We start from the raw sequence: 21,277 nt of genomic DNA, 5'->3' as shown, positions 1-21,277 counted from the left end.
CCCCTTTCCCCCAGCCTTAGTGCTGCTCTCCCAGCTGCCCCTTCCCCCCAGCCTTAGTGCTGCTCTGCTAGCTGCCCCTTCCCCCCAGCCTTAGTGCTGCTCTGCTAGCTGCCCCTTCCCCCCAGCCTTAGTGCTGCTCTCCCGGCTGCCCCTTCCCCCCAGCCTTAGTGCTGCTCTGCTAGCTGCCCCTTCCCCCCAGCCTTAGTGCTGCTCTGCTAGCTGCCCCTTCCCCCCAGCCTTAGTGCTGCTCTGCTAGCTGCCCCTTTCCCCCAGCCTTAGTGCTGCTCTCCCAGCTGCCCCTTCCCCCCAGCCTTAGTGCTGCTCTGCTAGCTGCCCCTTCCCCCCAGCCTTAGTGCTGCTCTGCTAGCTGCCCCTTCCCCCCAGCCTTAGTGCTGCTCTCCCAGCTGCCCCTTCCCCCCAGCCTTAGTGCTGCTCTGCTAGCTGCCCCTTTCCCCCAGCCTTAGTGTTGCTCTCCTGAGGAAGCTGCTGGTGCAGAGAGGAGGTCATGTTGACTGGAGCATCACTAGAGGGGCCTTGGTTACTGGTCAGAACTTCCCAGGTCCTTAAGGGCCACTCTCCAGTAAAGGCCACTGCAGCATGCCTGGAAGCTGGGCTCTCTCTTTACCCCCTTTGCCATCGTGAGCTGCTGGACAGCAGTGATGGTGGGCTCCAGGGACTGCTTGGTCCTGACCTGCCTACCCTTGGGTGTGTTAGGAGCCAGGGAGGTGGGAAGAGACTTGTTGCTGCCAGCAAGTGCTCATCCCAAGAAGCAACTCCACCTTTTACAGCAGTGTTTCAGCACACGTTTATTGCTGCTTATTGATTCCCTGCAGTGGATCAGAACAGAGGTCCCTATTGCACATCAACTGGTAGTATTTTTTGGCATCCTGAAAAAAAAAATTGCACAAGCCTTGACTTTCCTCTTTGCCTTAGCTGACTGCTGAACACACAAATGAGATTCTTTCACCTACATGATGGCTGTGGTTTGCCCAGGAGCCACGGCGACGCTTCCTGGACATGGTCGTGGCGTGGGGCTTGTGCATCAGGGGGCTCCTGAGCCCCTTGGAGTGGGTGGGCTTGATGTTTGCATACAGTGTGGGAGACACCCTAGACTCTGGAAAACATGCCTGGATGATCTTTATAGAGACACTGTTTCTACTGCATGCAACAGGTAAGTGGTGGCTGGATGGAGCTTGCCCCCTGGAGCGGCCCTGCTGGGGTTTGGCCTGCGGGGTTCCCTCAGCTGCTCCGAGTTTCTCCAGCCAGGCAGTAACAATCTAAGCTGCACGGTGAGAATGTCAACACAACTACAGCTGCACAGGGTGAATGAGAGCACTCCCAACACAGTGCTGCAGGGTGAGACTTGCCTGGGGGTGGCATGCTCCACGCCACCTTTGCCAAATCCAGGCTTGGCTTTTTCCGCTCTTCCCCACCGGGGAGGGGACGCTTGGATGGAGGAGCTCAGGGGTGGTCTGTGTGAAGCTTCCTGAGCACTGGGCTGCTTGAAGCCTCATGGACACCAGCCAGGCTTCTGAGGTGTTTGTGGCAAGGTGTGCTCCTGTGAGGGCAGGGGGCAGCTGCCCAGAAAGGCTCCCTGCTCTGCCACTTCCCTTGGGACTGGTGCAGGGGGCAGCCAGGTGCTACAGCAGGTCTGTGCTTTTCCTTGCCCGGTGAGGTGGGCAGCTGTGCTCTGAGCTAAGGGGGTGCCCTGGGCTCTGCTGTAGCCCCTAAATTACCACTGCATTACACCATGCCATGGGAAGTGGACATCCCCTGGGCAATCCCTGTCCTCTGTTCCCCTGGGAGAGGAGATCCAAAGACCCTGTCTGTGTGTGTGTGTCGACCAAGACCATGTCCATGGAGCAGCAGAGGAAGGGAGCTGTGCTGGGCTGCGTGTGGATCAGGGGAAGCTAAAGAGAAGGTTTCTCCCCGTGGCTGCAGGATGGTTGATGGGAAGCAGCCGGGGTCAGATGCCCTTTCAGTAGACCCAGGAGATGGGCACCCACTGTGGAGAGCTGCAGGCTTGCTCAAAGGCTTCCTGCAGCAGCTGGAGGCTTTCCTCTACCCCATTGTTGACCAGTGAGAGGTCAAAGTAGTGTGCGTAGCGGCTCCGGATGCTCTCCGACTCCTTCTGCAGCTGCTGCAGAGCCTCTGACTGTAAGAAATGGGAGAGAGAGCTGAGGAGACAAATCTCACAGTCCACCCCAAAAAGCAAACTCCCTCCCACTACCCAAAACAACTCAAATGGTTGCCAAGTATCAGAGCACAGAGCATCCCTGCAGCTTGCTGGGAGCTGCTGTGCAGTCCCCAGGGCTCTGCAGGACTTGGGGGCCAGTGCTGGGAGCATCAGGTTGCCTGGCATCAGGTTGCCTGCTAGGGTCAGGCCAGATGTGCTTGCTCTCAGTTTTACCTTTAAAATGCTTTGTGGCAGCTCCCTGGGAGGAGGTTTACCAGGCAGCAGGCTGCTTATGACTATGCCATGCAGTGTAGTCAGCTCAAGTCCTAAGGCTGCTTTTCAAGGTAGGATCCCTGCAGCATAATCCCTCCTCACTCTTAACCAGAACAGCACTGGCTGGCAGAGCTTTACACTCTGTTGGCTTTATCCCTCTATTGGTTTTGGCTAGGATGGAGTGACATTTCTTCACAGCTGCCTCTCCCCTCCTGCTGGTGTCTGCACATCTCCCCAGCTAGCAGGAACATCCCAGGAGCGTGCCCCTGTGGACAGCTCTGCCCTCAATGGCAAAGCCCAGACCAACTTCCACAGACTTCCCTAATGGACCTTGACATGCAGGTGGCTCCCTGCTTCTGTGCTCGTAGGGGGATGAGTTTGGGGTGCTGCACTTGTTGCAGCTCTGCTCTGTCCAGCAACTCTGGGAGAGGGAAGAGCAATAAGCAGTTTGCCTGAGTCATGGTAGCTCTGTTGGGTCCCATTTTGGCTCTGCTGTCTCCCTTCCTGTAAACCTGAGCTGTGGCAGCCTGCTGTGCATAGTGCAGGGCTGGCCCTGTCCCCTCTGGCAGGAGTTCTCTGTCTGGAGGCAGTGGTGAGAGGTGGGGCATGGAGGTGGGGGCAGCAGGTTGCCTAACTGCCCTCTCTGCCCTGGCACTTTCCCCCCTGCCCAGCCTGCTGTATCTGGCTTTGCAACACTGCTGGTTGTCATGCCCCTGAAGGCTGCATAAACCTCCCCCTCCTTGCAAGCTATCTGCAGCTTAAGCTTTACAAAGATTAATAGGCTGGGAGAGACGGCCTTGGCTGGCCATGAGTCCAGGAACTGCAGAGCTCTGTAGGTTTCCAGACTCTTGCAGTCTCCCTGCTCAGCTTGGCCCTCAGGGAAGCCGCTGCACGCTGCAGCGCGGCAAGGCAGGCAGCACCGCTGTGGCATGGCAGCACGTGGCTGGCAGCCTGATGGTGCTTGGCACTGCAGGAGTTAACTCCAGCAGCAGTGCTGCTTTCAGCCTCATCTTGGAGAGATGAGCAACTTAATGAGGCAAAGAATGAAAGGAGCTGCTGTTCCTGTGTCTCATTTCCATAGCTGATGGCAGCTTCTGCTGCAGCTGGAGACAGCCCTGGGTGCTGGGCTGTGCTCCCCCCTGCATGCCAGTGGCTGACGGTGCTGCTGGAGGGGTGTCAGGTTCAGGGAGTCTACAGCTGGGCTGCAGGAGTCACCAAGAAGGCTGGGGAGGGACTTCTCAGGATACCAGGTAGTGATAGGACTAGGGGGAATGGAATGAAGCTGGAGGTGGGGAGATTCAGGCTGGAGGTGAGGAAGTTCTTCACCAGGAGAGTGGTGAAGCCCTGGGATGGGTTGTCCAGGGAGGTGGTTGAGGCCCCATCCATGGAGGTGTTTAAGCCCAGGCTGGATGAGGCTCTGGCCAGCCTGATCTAGTGTGGGGTGTCCCTGCCCATGGCAGGGGGGTTGGAACTGGATGATCCTTGTGATCCCTTCCAACCCTGACTGATTCTATGATACCAATTCCTGTGTCTCAGGTCTGGGCTGAGGAAGTTGCCCTGCTCTTGTGGACCACAAAAATCCAAGCAGACATGAAGAAGCTGATGTGGAGCAAGGAGAGAGCCCTGAGGTGCTGCAGCAGGCTCCCTGCCCTGCTGCCATGAGCAGACAGGCCCAGCCTGAGCATCCTGCTACCCACCTGCTCTGCCTTGTCTGTTGGGGCAATGAAGACTATGAATGGGGAGAGCTCAGCTGTGCGGATGATCTTCAGGGTCTGTGGAGAGAGGAGTGGTTACCAGAGCAGGGCCAGGCCTCAGGGTGGGAGCAAGCACTGCCTGCTGGCTCCCCCCCACCCCATGCTGTCCCTGAGCCAGGCTGTGATGCTGCCCATGGTGCAGTGGTGGCTTCAAGGCTGAGGCCACCCCTAGGCTGAGGCCGTGGGGGGCTCCTGAGTCTGGGGGTGGCTGTGTGCTGTGGGAGCAGCTGGGTGAAGCTGGAGGAGGGGTCCCAGCATGGCTTCCTCTGCAGCTCAGGTGGGAGGATGTAAGGCTGTCCCCAGCCCTGCTCTGAGCTGGCTGCTGCATACAGCTGCCACTTTGCAGAGCAGCAGCCACATGCTTGCTGTTGGAGAGGGGAAAGGGTCTCTGTGCAGGGCCCCTGCTGGCCCTGCCCCTGAATCCCACAGCATCCTGGCCCTGCTGCTGTCACAGGCAGGTGGATGCAGTGATGGGGAACATCCTCACTGCACACCTATCTTGGGAATGCAAATCCTACCCCAGCACTCCCAGGCTTTTTGCTTTGGGAAGGGCAGGTGGGCAGTGCACTGGGGAAAGGCAGGGACGCTCAACCCCCTCTCCTGCCCACCCCCTCCCCTGCTCCCTACCTGGGGCTCAACGTCCAAAATAGCAACTTTGTCCTGCTGGTGGATCTTGTGAACTGTTTCAAACTTGGTTCCAAACATGTTTCCCTGGTAGCTGCCAAACTCCAGGAACTCGTTGGCCAGGATGTCCCGAGTCATCTCCTCGGTGGACACGAAGAAGTAATCCTTCCCATCCACCTCGTTCTTCTTCTGGGGGCGTGTGGTGTCTGGGGAGGGCAGGAGAGGGTGAGTTCTGGCCCCCAGGCCTGGGGAGTGCAGCAGGCAGCCTCTGCTCTGGCTGACCTGGGAGTCCTGCCTTCCCTTGCTGAGCGTGGGGCTAGGGTGTGGGGGACCCCTGTACCTCAAGGCCAGAATCTACTAATCCCCTGTCAACTCCTTCCTGCTTGGGACAAGCCTGAGGAGAGCCCCTGGGATGTGAAATGTGATGCAGGCAGCAGCAGCCCTGCAGGCATCTGTGCAGCCCATGGGACAGCAGGCAGGGAGGCCCTACAGTGCCCTGTGCCTTTGGCACGGGGGGCTTGGTGGTGCTGCAGGAACGTCTCCCTGCCTCCCACTTGCTGTCAGGAGATCCTGGCTCAAGGTGAGGGTGCCCTCCACCCTGGCTGGGCACTTACATGGAGGTGGGTACATGAACTTCTCTGGGTTGCTGCTGAGCAGAGCGTTCTTGATGTGGCTCCGACCCACGCCGCTGGCCCCTGCAGAGAGAGGGACGGACGCAGGAGATGCTGGGGCTCCTCTGCAGCAGTGCTCCTGAGGCCTCTTCTGAGCTTCTCTAGGGTGTCTTTCAGCCTTGGAAAAGGTGCTCTCTGCTCTGGGCACACCTTGAGCCCCAGCTGGAGATGGGACTGGTGCCCACTGGGCAGTGAGCAGAGCAGGAGCTCAGCAGCTGCAGGGTGGGAGTCCTTGCTCTGGTGCAGCTGCACAGGCCAGAGCTGCTTTTCACAACAATCATCCCTAAGGATACTTAGGAGCTGGAAACTCCTGGGTCAGCTCTGGCTCAGCATCACAGTGCACGTGCTGCACAATGCCTGGGTCAGCCTCCTTGGTGACTGCTCTAGGCAGAAGAAATGCTCCCCAGATCTTACCAGGCTTTAAAGGGCAGCACTGCCCCAGCCCCTGTCCAGCCCTGGCTCCCCTCCAGGACCCACCACACCCAGCCCCTGCACTGTAGAGGATGCCTGGAGCAGGACTTACCAATGAGCACCAGAGTCTTCCTCTTGAAGGCAGGCAGCCTCACCACCTCTTCATATGAAACCACATCCAGCTGGTCAAAAACTGAGGTGGAGACACAATGACACAGCAAATGGTCACAGCTGGCTCCTCTGCAGCAGCAGGACTGCTTGTCTGTGAAGCCAGGGCTTGGGAAAAGTGGAGGGAGCCGTTGGGACCGGCCTGGGAGCTCAGCCCTGTTTGGCTGCTCAAGGACAAGAGCAGCAGCCTCAGCAGCAAGCAGCATGTGAAGTGCAGAGGGGGTACTGGGGAGCTGGACCAGCAGCCACTGAAGGAGAGGCTGGGGTACTTAATTCTGCTCAGGGCAGAAGGACCTTGGAGCTGAGTGGGGAGGTGGCAGGAGGCTACAGGGAGCTTTATTTATCTTGCTGATTTATGACCTTGTTTGTTGCTGGTTGGAGCTGCAGGCTGAGCTAGGAGCCAGCATGTCCTCAGGCACCTGCTGGCCCAGGGCATGCCTAGCAGGGGGCATCTGCAGGGAGGGGCTGAGGGGCAGACTCCCTGCCCCACCACAGACAGGGGATGGCAATTGCTGAGCAGCAGCAAGGCCACTGCCTGCCCTGTGTTGAGCAGCCTGTGGGGTCTGAGGCTTTGGAGCTTGGGGCCAGGAGTGCCAGGGACTGTCACAACAGGAGAGCACACAGGAGCTTGGGGTCTGGCCCCTGTGTGAGCCAGCCCCAGTCTCGTGTGCTGCAGCTGCATGGGGCCACAGCTGTGGCCACCTCAGGGGCATGAGGACTTTGGAGAAGGGACTGAGAAAAGCTGAGGCCCCACTGGCAGCACAGCAGGGCTGTTCGGTCTGACCCCCGTGGAAGACAGAGCTGCCCCTGCCCAGAGGCAGAGTGAGGGCCAGCCTGGCGGTTTTGGCTGTGCCTTCAAGAAAGGATAGCTGCAGGGTTCTCTGACTGGGGAGGGACTGGGGAGGGAGCCCACTGCCCTGCTCCCACTCACTCGAGCTGTGCTTGGCCAGGTATTTGTCTTTGCACTTCTTCTTCTTGCCGAAGGGGCTGCAGCTGGGCGATTCGCTCCGGCTGGGCTGCGAGACGCTCGCCACGCGCCTGCGAGACAGGACACCGCCACGCTCCTGCTGCCACCCCGGCCCGGGGGGCAGCAGCATTCCTCCTCCAACATGCAAGCGCCAGAGGAGCAGGGTGGCTGCTGGGACAGCCACAGGCTGTCTCTGCAGCAGGTGAAGGAGAGATTCGCCTCCCTCTCCCCGCAGGGTTTTCCCCCAGCGCGGTCACAGCCGGTCCCCGAGCCCGGATCCAGCCCTGCTGGCCCCACGCAGGGACCTACCACTCCTGCAGCTCTGGGGAAGGAATGAGTCCTGCTGACTCGGAGCAGGAGCCCTCCACCCTGCCCTGCCACCAGTTGCTGTCGTCCTTGTTGATGATCTGGATGACGTCTCCGATCTGGAACTTCAGCCCCGCCTCCTTGCAGGGGATCAGGCTGTCTCTTTTGGGGTCGTAGTCAAACTGTGCTCTCATGAACATCTGCGGGAGGGAGAGCAGGCAGCCTCAGCACGGCCCCGCAAGCTGCCCGAGACGGCTTGTGGCCGGCTCCCAGCCCCGCAAAGCAAGGCTGGCAGCGACTGCTCGGCTGCCCCCAGGCACAGGGGCCCTGCTCCAGGAGGAAGCCGCTGGCCAGCCCCCAGGAGGCTGAGTGGGCAGAAGAGAGGTGCACAAATCCTCAGGGCAAGCTCTTGGGCAGGGAGCTGCAGTGGGGCACGCTCATGGCAGAGGGAGGGAGGAGGATGGTATCCTGGCACTGCTGGGAGCCTGCTGCTGCCCTGCAGGACCCACAGCTGGTGCTTGAACCCTGGCATGTAGCCCCCCCCCCGGGTGCTTGCACAGTGCTGAGGAGCAGAGCCAGCTGGAGGTGAGTCCTACCACCTGGACCAACAGAGAAGTGTTTTGGTTGGAAATGACCTGTAAGATTGAGTCCAACCATTCTCTAAGTCCCCCAAAGTCTGGTGCTAAAGCATGTCCCCTCAACACCAAGTCTCTGCCTCTTTTCAGCACCTCCAGGGATGGGGATTCAGCCATCCCCCTGGGGAACCAGTGTGAGAGACCCCTTTCAGTGAAGAAGTTCCTTCTAATATCCAACTTAAGCCTCCCTTGCTATAACTTGTGACCATTTCCTCTCATTTTATCACTTGCTACTACAGAAGAAGAGGCTGACATGCACCTGGCTACAGCCTCCCTTCAGTTCATTGTAGAGGGCTGTAAGGTCTCTCCTCAGCCTCCTTTTCTCCAGACTACACCACCCCAGGTCCCTCAGCCACTTCCCCCCTGCTCTCCACCCCTGCAGTGGGGTGCACCCTGCTATCCAGTGTCCTGGGGACCCCAGAGAGGGCCATGTCTCAGCTCTCAGCTGCTGTTCCTTGGCATCTCCCCAGCACTGGGCATTCCCCTGCATGGCTGTGGGGAGCCAAGGCTGTGGTGTCCTGTCCATCCCTGCCTGGCTCTGTCCTGGCCTCTTCAGCATCAGCTACACTCTTGCAACATTACAACATCTTTGCTGCAACTGCAAACAGAACTGCTGCTGCTTCCCACTGTGCCACGCTGCTGGGGAAGCCCTGGGGACCAAGGCAGCACCAGAAAGTGGCCTTTCCCTGTCCCTTCTGCTCACTCAGCTCTTTGGGCAGTAGTCTGCACTGTCTGTCCTACTGGGGCAGACCACTCTGGTCCCTCTGCCTGGCCTCAAGCCCTCTTTAATCCAGCAAGCACCTGGGTGCCCCTGAGGCTCTCACTGCTCCCAGGCACCTTTGCAAGCTGAGGACAGAAATGGCTTTGACACACTGAGCTTGTTTGCCAGGAAGGGTGTTCAGGAAGAACAGCCCAGCAGACAGCAACAGGATGGCTGAGATTCACCTCTGCCTGGGAGGAGGGCAGACCGTGTGTGTGCAGCCAGTGCTTCCTCCACTGCTGCTTGCTCAGTGCCTGGAGGAATGCTTTCTTCTCTGAAATGCTGCAGCAGCTGAGACCTGCCTCTGGCCAGTGCACCCAGCAAGATCAGGACTAGGGTGAGAGGAGAGTCAGGACAGGGAATGGAGGGCAGGGAGTGAGAGGCAGGGTTTAGGGAACAAAGCAGGGCTGTGGCTAAGCACAGACCTCATATTGCCCTTGTTCCCCTCCTAGGTTCTTTGTTGCTTTTCCTGTGGGCTCCTGCTGGGAGCTCCCAGTCACAGTGTGAAGTCCTGCAGGCTCTCTCAGAAGTCATGGGTGCTGCTGGGCCCCAAGCTGGCAGCATGCCTGGGACTGGCCAGCAGTTGTGCCACCAGCAAGAGACCTTTCTGGGATGATGCCCACGTCCTGTCCTCAGATGTGTTAATCAGGGCCTGGAACACCATCCTCCCTGAGCAGGACAGACCATGCTGTCCTTGTTCCACATGAAAGCCATTTCCCACAGCATGCCCTCCTTCAGCAGGGCTGCTTGAGGCCCAAGGCCAGCAGGACACAAACACCAATCCCTTTCACTGCCAGAAAAGCAGAACATGGGAGATCAAGCTGTGACATGAGATCTCTCACAATGGAAGACAAGAAGAGTGGAATTTCCTTTCAGGATGAGGGCTGATGCTTGCTTTGGAAACAGTCTCTGGCACAAGGAAGCTGGGCAGCAGCACAAACACACAAGGGACATGCAGCAAGCACTGCCTGGAGCTCTCTACACTCATAGCCAGACACAGGTCACCTTTGGGAAGCTCCTCCTGCACACCAGTTGGGAGTCAGCATCAGACAGTTCCAGGCATCACCCAAGGACTGCAAAGAGCCAGCTCCAAATGCAGGCTGTTTGCCTGCCAACTGCCAGCCCCCATCTCTGAGGCTGAAAGCCCAGATGCTGAGCAGGCTCCAGCATGACAAGCCCTGAAAGTCCAAAGGCTGTGATCTGCACCTGGGAGCGGACCGGAGATGACCTCGAGAACCCCGAGTGCTCAGTGCTGCTTCTCCTTAGGATCCTCCCAAGCAGGAGGATTCCTGAGCATTCCAGTCACAGCAGGGCAGCAGCTGTCACCCCCTGCTACAGCACATCATCCCCACCCTGGCAGTGGCAGCAGGCACAAGGAGCTGCCTTCCTCTCCCTCACCACTTCCTTCCTCTCACTCACCGCCCGCAAGCCTGCTGGTGGCATCCGGAGCCGGTCCCCTTCCTTCCAGCTCATGCACCTGGGCACCAGTGACAGCAGGGAGCAGCCACAGCCCTGGGCTGCACCTGGGCACCAGTGACAGCAGGGAGCAGCCACAGCCCAGGGCTGCACCTGGGCACCAGTGACAGCAGGGAGCAGCCACAGCCCAGGGCTGCACCTGGGCACCAGTGACAGCAGGGAGCAGCCACAGCCCAGGGCTGCACCTGGCCACCAGTGACAGCAGGGAGCAGCCACAGCCCAGGGCTGCACCTGGGCACCAGTGACAGCAGGGAGCAGCCACAGCCCAGGGCTGCACCTGGGCACCAGTGACAGCAGGGAGCAGCCACAGCCCAGGGCTGCACCTGGGCACCAGTGACAGCAGGGAGCAGCCACAGCCCCGGGCTGCACCTGGGCACCAGTGACAGCAGGGAGCAGCCACAGCCCAGGGCTGCACCTGGCCACCAGTGACAGCAGGGAGCAGCCACAGCCCCGGGCTGCACCTGGGCACCAGTGACAGCAGGGAGCAGCCACAGCCCCGGGCTGCACCTGGGCACCAGTGACAGCAGGGAGCAGCCACAGCCCAGGGCTGCACCTGGCCACCAGTGACAGCAGGGAGCAGCCACAGCCCAGGGCTGCACCTGGGCACCAGTGACAGCAAGGAGCAGCCACAGCCCAGGGCTGCACATGGAGCTGCTGCTCTCAGCCCCTAACAGGGACATGGCTCCAAGGGCCACGGCTCTGAAGGTGGCAGGAAGCTCCAGGCTGCTGCTTTCCTGTGCACAGATGTGGAAGCTGCATCCAGAGGGCCCCAGCCTGCTGCTCTGCAGCGAGGCAAGCACAGGGCAGGCTCCCTCAGCCCCCAGCAGCTCAGGCAAAGCAACCAGGCAGCTGTCCCCTTCTCCTTCCCTGCCTCAGCACAGCTCTCTCCCCAGCACTGGAGTCCTGTGGTTTGCTTTGCTCCCACCCAGCCCTCCCCAGCCAGGTCCTGTCCCCTGCAGGCCTGCAGCTGCACTTACCTGGAGAGCAGGGAGGCGACTTTGCTGGTTGGGAATGACTTTTATTGAGACCATCCCCTTGGTTTCTTTCTAGTGAACAAAGGAAGGGGAGAAAGAAATGTTGGAGGAGGTGGAGGCAGGACAGCAGCAACCTGTGCAAAGCTCCTGGGTGCTCCCAGCCATGCTGTGACGCCTGGGGACACCACAGCCTGGCCAGAAACAGCTCTGCTGGAGCTAAGAGCCATGGCTGCACAGCTTTGCAGTGCTTGTCCCATTCTCATGGGAGGACACCAACACCCCAACAAGGGGCTGGTTGCAGGCACTGCTAAGCCTCACCAGAATGAACATCTGTATCATCTCTGGCATGGCTGCCCCAGTGAGGAGCCTGGGAGGAGAGGGTGGCTCTGCCAGGTCCCTGCCATGCTGGCCTCTCACTCCTGCCCTCCTGGTGACAGCAGAGGCACCACACTCCTTTGCCTGCCACAGGCCAGATGCACTTTGGCCCCGTGTGCTTCCTGACACCTACATGGTCCCATGGGTACAACCACACTTGGAGCCCTGGAGAGGCCTCCTGGGCCAACTACCCTCCTAGGTCCCACTGTCTGGAGCAGAGACATGCTGCCACCAGGCAGAAGAGGATTATGGCCCTGCAGCAGGGCCAGGCATCCTACTTCAGCTGCTGGTGGGCATCCTCAGCCCCACCACCAGCTCCCTCTTGCCAGGTCCCACATGTTAGGCATAAATCAGGATGACCTCAGTGTGAACACAAGGCAGGTCTGAGGTCCTGTCCAAAGCTGTCTCTAGCAAGGAGCTGGCAGTGGCCTCAGCAGCAGAGAAATGGCAGCAAGATGACCTGCAGGAGCAGCTCAGCTTTGCAAGAGCTGGAGCTGCACCCCAGCCTTGGCAAGCTGAGGTGGTTTCCAAGCCCCCCACACATCAGCACCTCAGGAACTCGGCCAACAGCCTTCACTCTCGCTCTCAGGAGGTCAGAACCAAGCAGCAAACATGGACCACAAGGCTGCACACAGGGCCCATCCCTTGGCTGTGTTACAGCACCTCAGCACAGCCTCCCTGCCGCATCGCAGCTGCGTGCCGGCTCCGGGCTCCGGGAGGGGGTGAAGCCTCATGCAGCATGCACATCTGCAGGCCAAAGAGGTCCTTCCTGGGAAACACCCCTACCAAACAAAAATACCTACCAGCATCTTCTGCAGCTGGTCAACTGAGTGGTTGCTGACACTCTGCCCATTGATCTCTATGATTTCATCACCCACGTGAAGGGAGCCTGCCAGCGAGGGGAGAAACATCAAAGGCAGGACAGAGCCAAGCACTAAACCCAGACTACAGAGGCCCATTGGCCTCCCTACCCCCTGGGAGTGCCCCCAGGACACTGTGGGTTAACACTTGTGCAGCCACCTGTGTCACAGGGCACTAAATCACAGTACACACTTCACCAGTCTGAAGGTCATCAGGTTTCTTTCCACCATGCATCCTTCAGTGCTTTAGCCTGGTTCAGAGTCATTCACCCCAACTCCAAGCACCTCACCTGAAGCCACATGGCAGCCTCCTCACAGAGCCCTTGGCACAAGCATTCCTGACTTTGTGTGTTTCCAGCTCACACACCCAGCCAGACCACAGCCTCAGACAGACTGCTACAAATCAAGCTCCACTAGCATTGCTGGAATGCCTCCTGGGTCATTTTGGCAGGGGTAAGCTCATGCTTCCCACTTGGATCCAAGGCTGGAAAAGGGGCCTCTTCTTCTAAGCACAGAACATCTCATTTCCATGACCCCCTGGCAAGACTCAAACCCAGAAAGCAGCACCTAATTAATTATTTAGGCACTGTTTGGTCTCCAGGGCCAGTCCACAGCAAGCCTCTCCACCTGTGCACTTCAGGAGTGGGAAGAGCTTCCCACCTAGTCTCTGGGGTACGATCCATCTTGTTACAGTGACCTCATCACGAGCCAGAGACAGATGGAGAGCCCTTCCCCCAGTCCTTCCCTTCTCCCCAAAGCCTCCATGCAGGGAGGCCAGCCAGGTCCTGACATCTTCCTAGTGAAGGAATGGACACAGATATCCATATCCCATCCTGGGGAGCTGCCTCATCCCTGCAGTGGAAGCACCTGCAGATGTGCAGCCCACACACTGCCTCAGCGAGGGCCTGGTTACCTTGTCTGTGAATCATGCCCCCGTGGAAGATCCTGGCTACCATGCAGCTCTGCTTGTCGTTGAGCTTCAGCGTGATTCCCTGCAAGACAGGAAAAGCCATCACTGCCTGCTGGAGGGGAGAGCTCCTGAGCTCCCAGCAAAGTCCTCTCCAGACCCATGCCCGTGGTGGGTGGCCTGCTGCAGCTCCTCTTGGCACAAGCATCGCTACCCTCGGCCGGGGCTCGCCGGGGGCGCCCAGGCGGGAGGCAGCACCTCGTTCCCACGGCCAAAGCCTCCCGTGATCTTCTGCTTCCCCCAGGCCAGGCTGCTGGCCCAGCTCCACCTGCCCCTCCACCCCTGGGTGCTAGCAGGCTTTGGGCTCTCGCCAGCTCTCACCATGGGCTCCTCTGTGACCTTCTCAAACTGGATGAGGCGAACCTTCCGCAGCTCACGGCCGCTGCTGTGGGACGGGCTGCCCGGGGCCGCCGAGCCGTTGGTGTAAATGTCCTCGGTCATGGCATTCTGGGCCTGAGGGACAGCCTGCCAGGGCAAAACAAACACTGGCCTGCAGGGCCTCCACCTGAACAGGGCCTGGGATGCCAGCTCTGCACCGTGGGGCTGAGCTTCTGCACCAGGTCAGAAAGAGCTGGGGCTGCTCAGTCTGGAGAGGAGAAGGCTCCGAGGTGACCTCGTTGCGGCCTTCCAGTATCTGAAGGGGGCTACAAGAAGGCTGGGGAGGGACTGCTCAGGATCTCAGGTAGTGATAGGACTAGGGGGAATGGAATGGAGCTGGAGGTGGGGAGATTCAGGCTGGAGGTGAGGAGGAAGTTCTTCACCAGGAGAGTGGTGAAGCCCTGGAATGGGTTGTCCAGGGAGGTGGTTGAGGCCCCATCCCTGGAGGTGTTTAAGCGCAGGCTGGACGAGGCTCTGGCCAGCCTGATCTAGTGTGGGGTGTCCCTGCCCCTGGCAGGGATCCTTGTGGTCCCTTCCAACCCTGACTGATTCTATGGTTCTATGTTAGGGTGCCTGGGGTGCTGGTGGGGCACGGTGGGAGGCAAGAACCATGGGAGAGGAGAGTGTGAGCAAGGGAAGAAAAGGAGCTTCACCCTTGGAGATGTGGATGTGGAGCTGACCTGCTGTTTTCCAGCCTGGGAGTCACATGAGATAAGAAAGCTTTGGAGAAGCTTCAGGTAGCAGAAGGCCAAATTGTTTACAGCTCACCATCTGCAGCAGCAAGTCCCAAAGCACTACCTGTGTGCTGCAGCTGGCTCGGGGCAGAGCATGCAGCCCAGGACAGCTTCACCCAGGGAACAGAGCTGTGTGGGACTCAGCTGTGAGACCTGGGACCAGGGTCTGCTCTTGCTCAGTCTGAAAGTTCAACCTTTCCTCATCTACATCAGTGGGCAACTGACAGAGTGCAGTTCATGCTGGCCAGCACTGGAAAGACAAGCCAGGCAAAGCAAACCCTCCCAGCTACCCCACTAGATGCCAGGCTGCTGGCTTTGATGCCCAGGTTGCACCTGGCCTGGAGTGGAGTAAAGGCTGCCAAGGGGCCAGATCCAGCCAGGCCATGGGACAGTTTGTGTGGGTGCAACTGGGATGAAGAGCATTAGCTGCTGGGGGGCAGCTGTGGCACTAAACAGCAACAAACTTGGCTTTGGTAGGGATGTGCCAGAGCACTGCCAGGCCCAGACAGAGACCAAAAGCAGGGAGGGAGCCGAAGGCAGCAGAGCCAGCACCAGGCAGGTCAGTGGGAGAGGCACTGGCAGAGGGATGAAGCAGAGTGTGATGGACACAGTGCAGAGCCAGGGTGGGAGGGCTGCAGGGAACTGTGCACCCATGCTGCAGTGGCAGGCAAGATGAGTGGTTTATTTTTAAGCCAACTACTTGCAGAAGAGCCAATCAACCTCCTCCTCAGAGGAAAAAGGCAACTGCGTGGGCCCCAGCTGCCAACAGCTTAAATATGGAGGAGGCTGAATCTCAGCCTAGAGCAGCAACCAGACCAAGGACTCACAGGGTGGAAGGAAGAGCGACCTGCAGCCCCTCAGCCTGGCTTGCCAGTGCCAGCAGGGTACCATGCCACCTCTACCAGGCCATTCTTAGGGCACAGAGACAGAGCCAGCACTGTGGGTGCCTAGAGCTGGCCCTTGGCTCTCTGCCAGTGGTCCTGGCTCTGCTGAGCCAGCAAGTAGGAGAAGAAAGAGGAGGACCAGGAACTTCTTCAGCCCTGCCTGAGGCCAAAGTGCCCACGAGGCAGTCTGAGTCAGCAGAGATCACACTTATCTGGGTGGTGCCTTGGGAAAGTCCTTTCCCCTCAGCTCCAAACCTCAACCAGCCTCCAGGCCCTGACCTTTACTTTTTGCTGAGAGGTGGAGAAAACACCCAGCACTGGATGCTGACGCAGCACCAGTGTCACCCTGGTGACTCCCAGGGAGCAAGCCCTGCTACCAGAGACTCTGCTCTACCTGAGCATGGCCACCAGGCACTTGATGGCAGCTCTGAGCCCAGCAGGGTCCTTCATCAACTCCTCCTGCTCTAGACAGAGCCACTCTAGGATGCTGTGGGCTTTTGCTGACCACGCTGCAGCCAGGGGATAGCGATGGGAAAACGCCTGGCTCCTAAGGAGGACCAGAGCCATGAGCTGGCAGATTCCAGCCCTGGTGCTGGGCATCCAGAAGGCAGAGACAGGAGGCATGGATGACTCTCACACTCCATGCAAGTGAGCAGGCTGGCCAGATCACCTTCCCTGCACTCTCCTGGCAGCCACCACGCTCTCAGCTGCCTCACTCCATCCCAGCCTATGACTTCAAGAGCCTTTCAAGTCGTGCTGGCGGCAGGCCAGACCCTGCTACTTATGCACTGCTCTGCAGGGAACATCGGCAAGGGCTGCCAAGAGCTGGCTCCATGGTCACTAGCCACAGCTGGTTCTGCACAGCCCCAGGCTTGGCCATAGCTGAGGACAGCTTTGGGGCAGGCAAGGGGTGCAAATAGGGCTGCCCAGCATCCAGCAGCCCTGCAGGAGCCTTGCAGCTGGCTGCAAGGTGAGGGTACAAATCCTCACACACAAATCCTGCTCCAGGGGGCGATGCACAGAGAAACCATGAGCACCCCAGCTCCCTGCCTGCCTTTTCCTCCAGACTCCAGAGCTCTGCCCCATATCCCAGGGCAGAGGGGAAGGCACCAGCTTCCCAGGCAGTGTTTGCCAACAAGGAATTTGCTGAGTGTGGAGCAATCCTCAGAGAGGAGCCCAGGGCTTGGCATCCTGCGCCCCGGCAGGGCCACACTCATCTGCCAGGGTTGCTTCTGCTGCTGCTCTGGCCGAGGCAGGCTGCATGCCACTGGGCAAATCAAACATTAACTGGGCAGCTTGTTTGCAGGAGGCTGAGGCAGCACTTGAGGAAAGCAGCACTGTAGTGCTGTTAGGTGGTTTGGATCCTGGCTTCTCCTTGCTGCTCTGCCCAGTATCATGTGGCCTTAGGAGGGCAGAGCACACGGAGAAAGGGCAGAATGCTGCCAGCTTTGTACTGCTAAGCACAGCAGCTCAGATGCAGGAAGGAACCCTGGAGCTGGGATCCCCTGGGACTGGTGTCTGGGCTGGCAGGGAGATGTGCTCTGCTGCCCACAGTGAGCAACATAATTGCAGCTTCCTCCAGGACTCATCACCCATCACATTCTAATCACTGCAGGCGTGCCCAGGGAGGCTGGAGCATGCTGGTGCAGAGATGTCCTGGCTCAGCAGTGCATCCTCCTGCCCTCTAGCACTCCAACCTCACCTCCCCACTGCTCAGCAGATGCGTGGACATGGCCTTAGCACAGCCTAAAACAAACCCACAGCAGTGTGTAAAACAAAAGAACAAACACACACACATACACAAAAAGACCTCCCCCCCAAGCCCCCTAAAACCACACACACACAAAAAACACCCCAAAAAACCCCACTCAAGCAAACAAATAAAAAAGCCCTTCCCCCAAAAAATGGAAAGGAAAAGGAAAATAAAAAGAAAAGGGGGGGGGAAAAAGAGCTTGAGAGCTGCTCAAGCAGCCTGGAGAAGAGCTAAGTAAGCATTTAGAAGTAATTCATCCTGGCAAGACCCCTTCTGGCAGCATGATCCAGGCTTAGACCAAAAAAAGCAACATTTAGAAATCAAATAGGATTACACTGCTGACACTGTGGAAAGGCCTGGCAACACCAACAGGTCGTAGTGGGAAGGGGGAGAGAGGAACAGGAGGCAGGCGAGCTGTGGTGGAGGCCAGGAGGCGCCGCCAGCTCCGCGTGCCCTCACACTGGCTCCAGAGCACGGAGCGCTGGAACGGAGAAGGGTTAGATTTGCCGAGGGAACACAAACCAGTTTTGCTGAGGCATGATCTTCCCACCAGGAAAGGCTGATGCAGCCTTCCAGACGTGTTTGTGAAACTGGTCACCTCCAAGGGGGAGTCAGTAAAACCACAGCACTTACAGGAGAAATCCTGAGGAGCCACCCAGCCTCTCCATCCCCACCTTCCAGAACAAGCCCTGCAGAAACAGCTTTCCCCCTGGAGCTGTTGCAGACTGGAACGTGGCAAAACGCACTGGAGATGAAAAAGTTGGAACCAGCCTTCCCCACTTCAGTTTTGGTCAAGCCCAGCAGTTTTCCTTGGCATTCAACCACGAGTTTTGCCACGGTCATTTCAGGATGTGGCCCCTGAGGACTGTGGCCTCAGTCTGCTCTGCAGCTGGTAATGGTTGGCTGCTGGGAACCACTGCCCACAGGGAAGTGCAGTGTCCCCTACACATCCTAGGGCTCACCTCTCTCCACAGGCACCCTCATTTCTCCACTGGACTCCCAAAGGTCACACTTGCTGCCCATTTTACAGCTGGGGAGCTGAATCACAGCTGATAAAGAGACATGCCCAAGGTCGCTCTGCCAGCCAGGTGCACAGCTGGAAAGACAGCCCACACCTCTCTGGGAAATCTGTGTTTGCCAGTCAGGAGATAAGCAAAAGATATGCAGGTATGTGATGGGGCTCAAGGCAAGGGAGCAAGAGGCTTCCTCCACTTTGGCTTGTTTTTTAGCAATGGCCTCCCCTTGGTGAGGGTTTGCATGCCCTGCTGTCACAGGAGGAAGGCAGGGCGACACTTCCCAGCACATGGATCTGCCAGAGGAAACGAGGAAGAGAAACTTCCCAGCCACCCTGTTTGACTCCAGCCAAGGAGTAGCCAGCTGGGCCCAGCACCCTCCCAAGAGGTGCTGCTAGCTGATGTCCCACTGTGACTGACAGGCCCAGGACACATAACCCCAGCTGGGTGCCTGCCCTACAGAGCTCCTCTTAAAAAGGCCAGGGCAGAACCCATCTCACCAACTCTCTCCTCATCCCTGCTGGAATACATACACCATAATGCCAGGGAGCTCCTTCACTTCCCATGTCCTATTGCCATTGGCAATTTATCCCTGTTCTGCCAGAGTCCAGGCAGCCTCTCTGCCTGCATCCTGAAGGCAAAGGGATGGGAGAGCTCCTCTCTGCAGCTGCCTGTGCTATAGAAGCTTTTTTTACTGTTTTTTTAAAGGACTCTACCAGGGCTGAGCCATAAAAACAGCATGAAGCACTGGTGTGGGATACATCTGACAAGCCTCTTGTGGGTGCTGGAGTGTCCAACAACATCAGCCAAGGGCAGCGCTTCTAGGAAAGTTCCTCCCTGCTCTCAGAAGCAAGCTCCCCATAACTGCAAGGAAATCTCAGCCCAGACATGTTATGCCATGGCTCTGCCAGGGACTCCTGCTCAAAGCTGAAAACCTCTGCTGGGAGAAAAGCACCAGCTGCTCAGCACTGGGAACTCTTGACCTTCTCCCAGCTGCACCCAAGCTACCCCAAATGACACTGTCTGGGGAAGGAGCCCTCCCAGCAGGACAGGCTGGCACAGCTTACTTTCCTTCGCTTGGAGATGAGGCGCATGTGCCCCCTCCAGCCCACTCCCTGCCGTGCGGTAGGTGTGAAGAGGGCTGGTCGCATCCTCCTCCTCTGGGGCTGTGACCCACCGCCCCTCCAGCCCATGCTGTGAACCTGGAGGTTGCTCAGCAGCTGAATCAGCTCATGTGACAGGCAGTTCCAGTTCAGACCAGCTATAACTTTGCAGCAAAACAAGCACAAGCTCCCCTACGGCAGGGCGCTGCAGCTTCCTCCCGTGCACCCAGCTCCTTCTTCCCTGCCCGGCCATGCTGTGCCAGCCACGATCGCTGACCATTCGCCCCGGGCGCCCCCCGTTCCCCAGCGTGGAGCCCCGCTCCTGTGGTGTTGCGGACCAGCGGTGCCACACACAGGGCACGCACCTGGATGCCCACCCTCTGCCCTCCGCGGGGTCCCTGCCTTAGCGGCACTGCTCCCCACTGCGCCTGCGGGGGGGCCGGGATGGAGGAGGACCCTCGGCACCCTGTGCGGGCCCGAGCTGGGCCCGCGGGCAAGGGGGGCACAAGGGATGTACAATGGAGGAAGGCACCGCGGGGGACTATGCCCCTCGGCAGGGAAGGGGACCGGGGTGGGGGGCCGGGGAGCGCTCTCGCTGGGGGGTGCCGGGCCCGCCGCGGGGGCGCACCGGGGCTGGAGGCCGGCGCTGCCCTCCAGCCGCCGCTCACCTCGGGCTTGGCCCGGTTCTGCAGTAGGTGCTCCAGGTAGAGGTCGGAGAGCGCCGTCCGCATGCTGCCGGCGCTGGCGCTGCGCCCCGACTTGAGGGTCATGCTGCCGCCGCGCCGCCGCTGCCGCTGCCGCTCCGCCGCCGCCGCCAGCAGCTGCAGCCGGTTGCGCTGGCTCCAGCAGAGCGGCCCGGTCCCGCCTGCACCGCACGGCCCCGGCTCCAGCAGCGCCGCGGGGCCCGACCGCTCCGCCCGAGTGGCAGCGGGGAGAGGCCTGCAGGCGGGCGGGCGGCGCGGCGCCGGGCGGAGCCAGGCGGCCGGGGGAGGGCCGGGGCCGACCCTGCGGGCGGCGCCGCCGCTGCCCGCGTGGTGCTGAGCGGGCGGCGTCCGGGAAGGGGCGCGGGGCAGGGTCCCAGCAGCCGCAGGGAGCAGGCAAGGCGGCCCCGCACCGCCGGCACATCGGCACCGCCGGCTGCCCCCCACGGCTGCCCGCCCGGGGTCTTTCCAACAGTATCCTCCCCGTCATGGCTCTGCTGCGAACAGTCCTGGCCCGTGCCAGCCCCCGGACGTGCCCAAGCACCGACAGACCTCTCCACGACAAGGTGCTGCCAGCTTGTCTGCCCGGGCAGACCTGTGCACGACAAGGTGCTGCCAGCTTGTCTGCCCGGGCAGACCTGTCCACGACAAGGTGCTGCCACATTTGTCTGCTTGTGGGACCCTCGTGGGAGGCACTGGCCATGCCCCTTGCACCCACTCATGTAGCTGCCAAAACCATGGTAGGACAGTGCACCCGAGAAAGGCTTGGTGCCCTCACAGCCTGAGCAGAACCTGGCAATGACAAGGGGAGCATCTCCCCAACGCAGCGTTGATACACAGCTGCTTTCACCCGCTGATGGGCATTCCCAGTTCACACTGGTGTGCAGTGCAGGGTGTGCTATGTTCTGGGGTGAGGAGATCCAGGGGTTTCTCTGTGCTGTGGCAGGGATGGCTCTGCTCTCCTTGGACTGCCCTGGGTCGTCCACCTCTTCGTGTGCCTGTGACTCACAAGGCTGGGGTGGGATGGCAGCTCTCTGCATGGTGGGAAGGGCCCTTATCAAACTCATTGTTCTCTCCCTGCAAGCCTTACTGCCGCCAGAGCCCAGGTGAAGTTTGAGCTTTGTTCGAGGATGGGAAATTAATTCTGATGGAATCTTCAAGATAATCACTGGGAAAGGGATATGAGCCAGAGCTTGTGCTCCCAGGAGGTCTTTGTGGGACAGGCAGTAGTCAGGACTGCTTGGCTCTGAGTCTTTGCTGGTGGCAGAACTGACTCAGATTTCACACACCTGATGCTGCCAGGATGAATCCCTC

At 59.4% G+C, this 21,277-nt stretch overlaps 1 protein-coding gene across 1 annotated transcript; it reads right to left on the bottom strand.

Moving 5' to 3' along the window:
• Positions 1 to 1,213: 1,213 nt before the first annotated feature.
• MPP1 (MAGUK p55 scaffold protein 1) lies at positions 1,214 to 20,214 on the bottom strand. Its single transcript, XM_054169684.1, has 12 exons — positions 19,931 to 20,214; positions 13,719 to 13,862; positions 13,344 to 13,422; positions 12,374 to 12,459; positions 11,199 to 11,267; positions 7,354 to 7,550; positions 7,009 to 7,115; positions 6,022 to 6,102; positions 5,442 to 5,522; positions 4,831 to 5,033; positions 4,147 to 4,221; positions 1,214 to 2,155 (listed from the first exon to the last, which is right to left on the bottom strand). Exons 1-12 carry the CDS (start codon positions 20,030 to 20,032, stop codon positions 1,979 to 1,981), a joined length of 1,401 nt encoding a protein of 466 aa, XP_054025659.1. The 5' UTR covers positions 20,033 to 20,214; the 3' UTR covers positions 1,214 to 1,978.
• Positions 20,215 to 21,277: the final 1,063 nt, after the last annotated feature.

The sequence above is a fragment of the Dryobates pubescens genome, chromosome 18 (assembly GCF_014839835.1).
Source record: "Dryobates pubescens isolate bDryPub1 chromosome 18, bDryPub1.pri, whole genome shotgun sequence".
Lineage (NCBI taxonomy): Eukaryota > Metazoa > Chordata > Aves > Piciformes > Picidae > Dryobates > Dryobates pubescens.
This window is presented reverse-complemented; position numbering and strand designations above follow the sequence as displayed.

Excerpts from the sequence above, each read along its gene's own strand:
- MPP1 (XM_054169684.1), bottom strand. The coding sequence starts at position 20,032 with ATGACCCTCAAGTCGGGGCGCAGCGCCAGCGCCGGCAGCATGCGGACG. Across the intron at positions 11,268-12,373 it reads ACCAGCTGCAGAAGATGCTG|AAAGAAACCAAGGGGATGGT; the intron begins GTAGGTATTTTT and ends TTTGTTCACTAG. Across the intron at positions 5,034-5,441 it reads GTTCATGTACCCACCTCCAT|ACACCACACGCCCCCAGAAG; the intron begins GTAAGTGCCCAG and ends TGCCCTCCCCAG.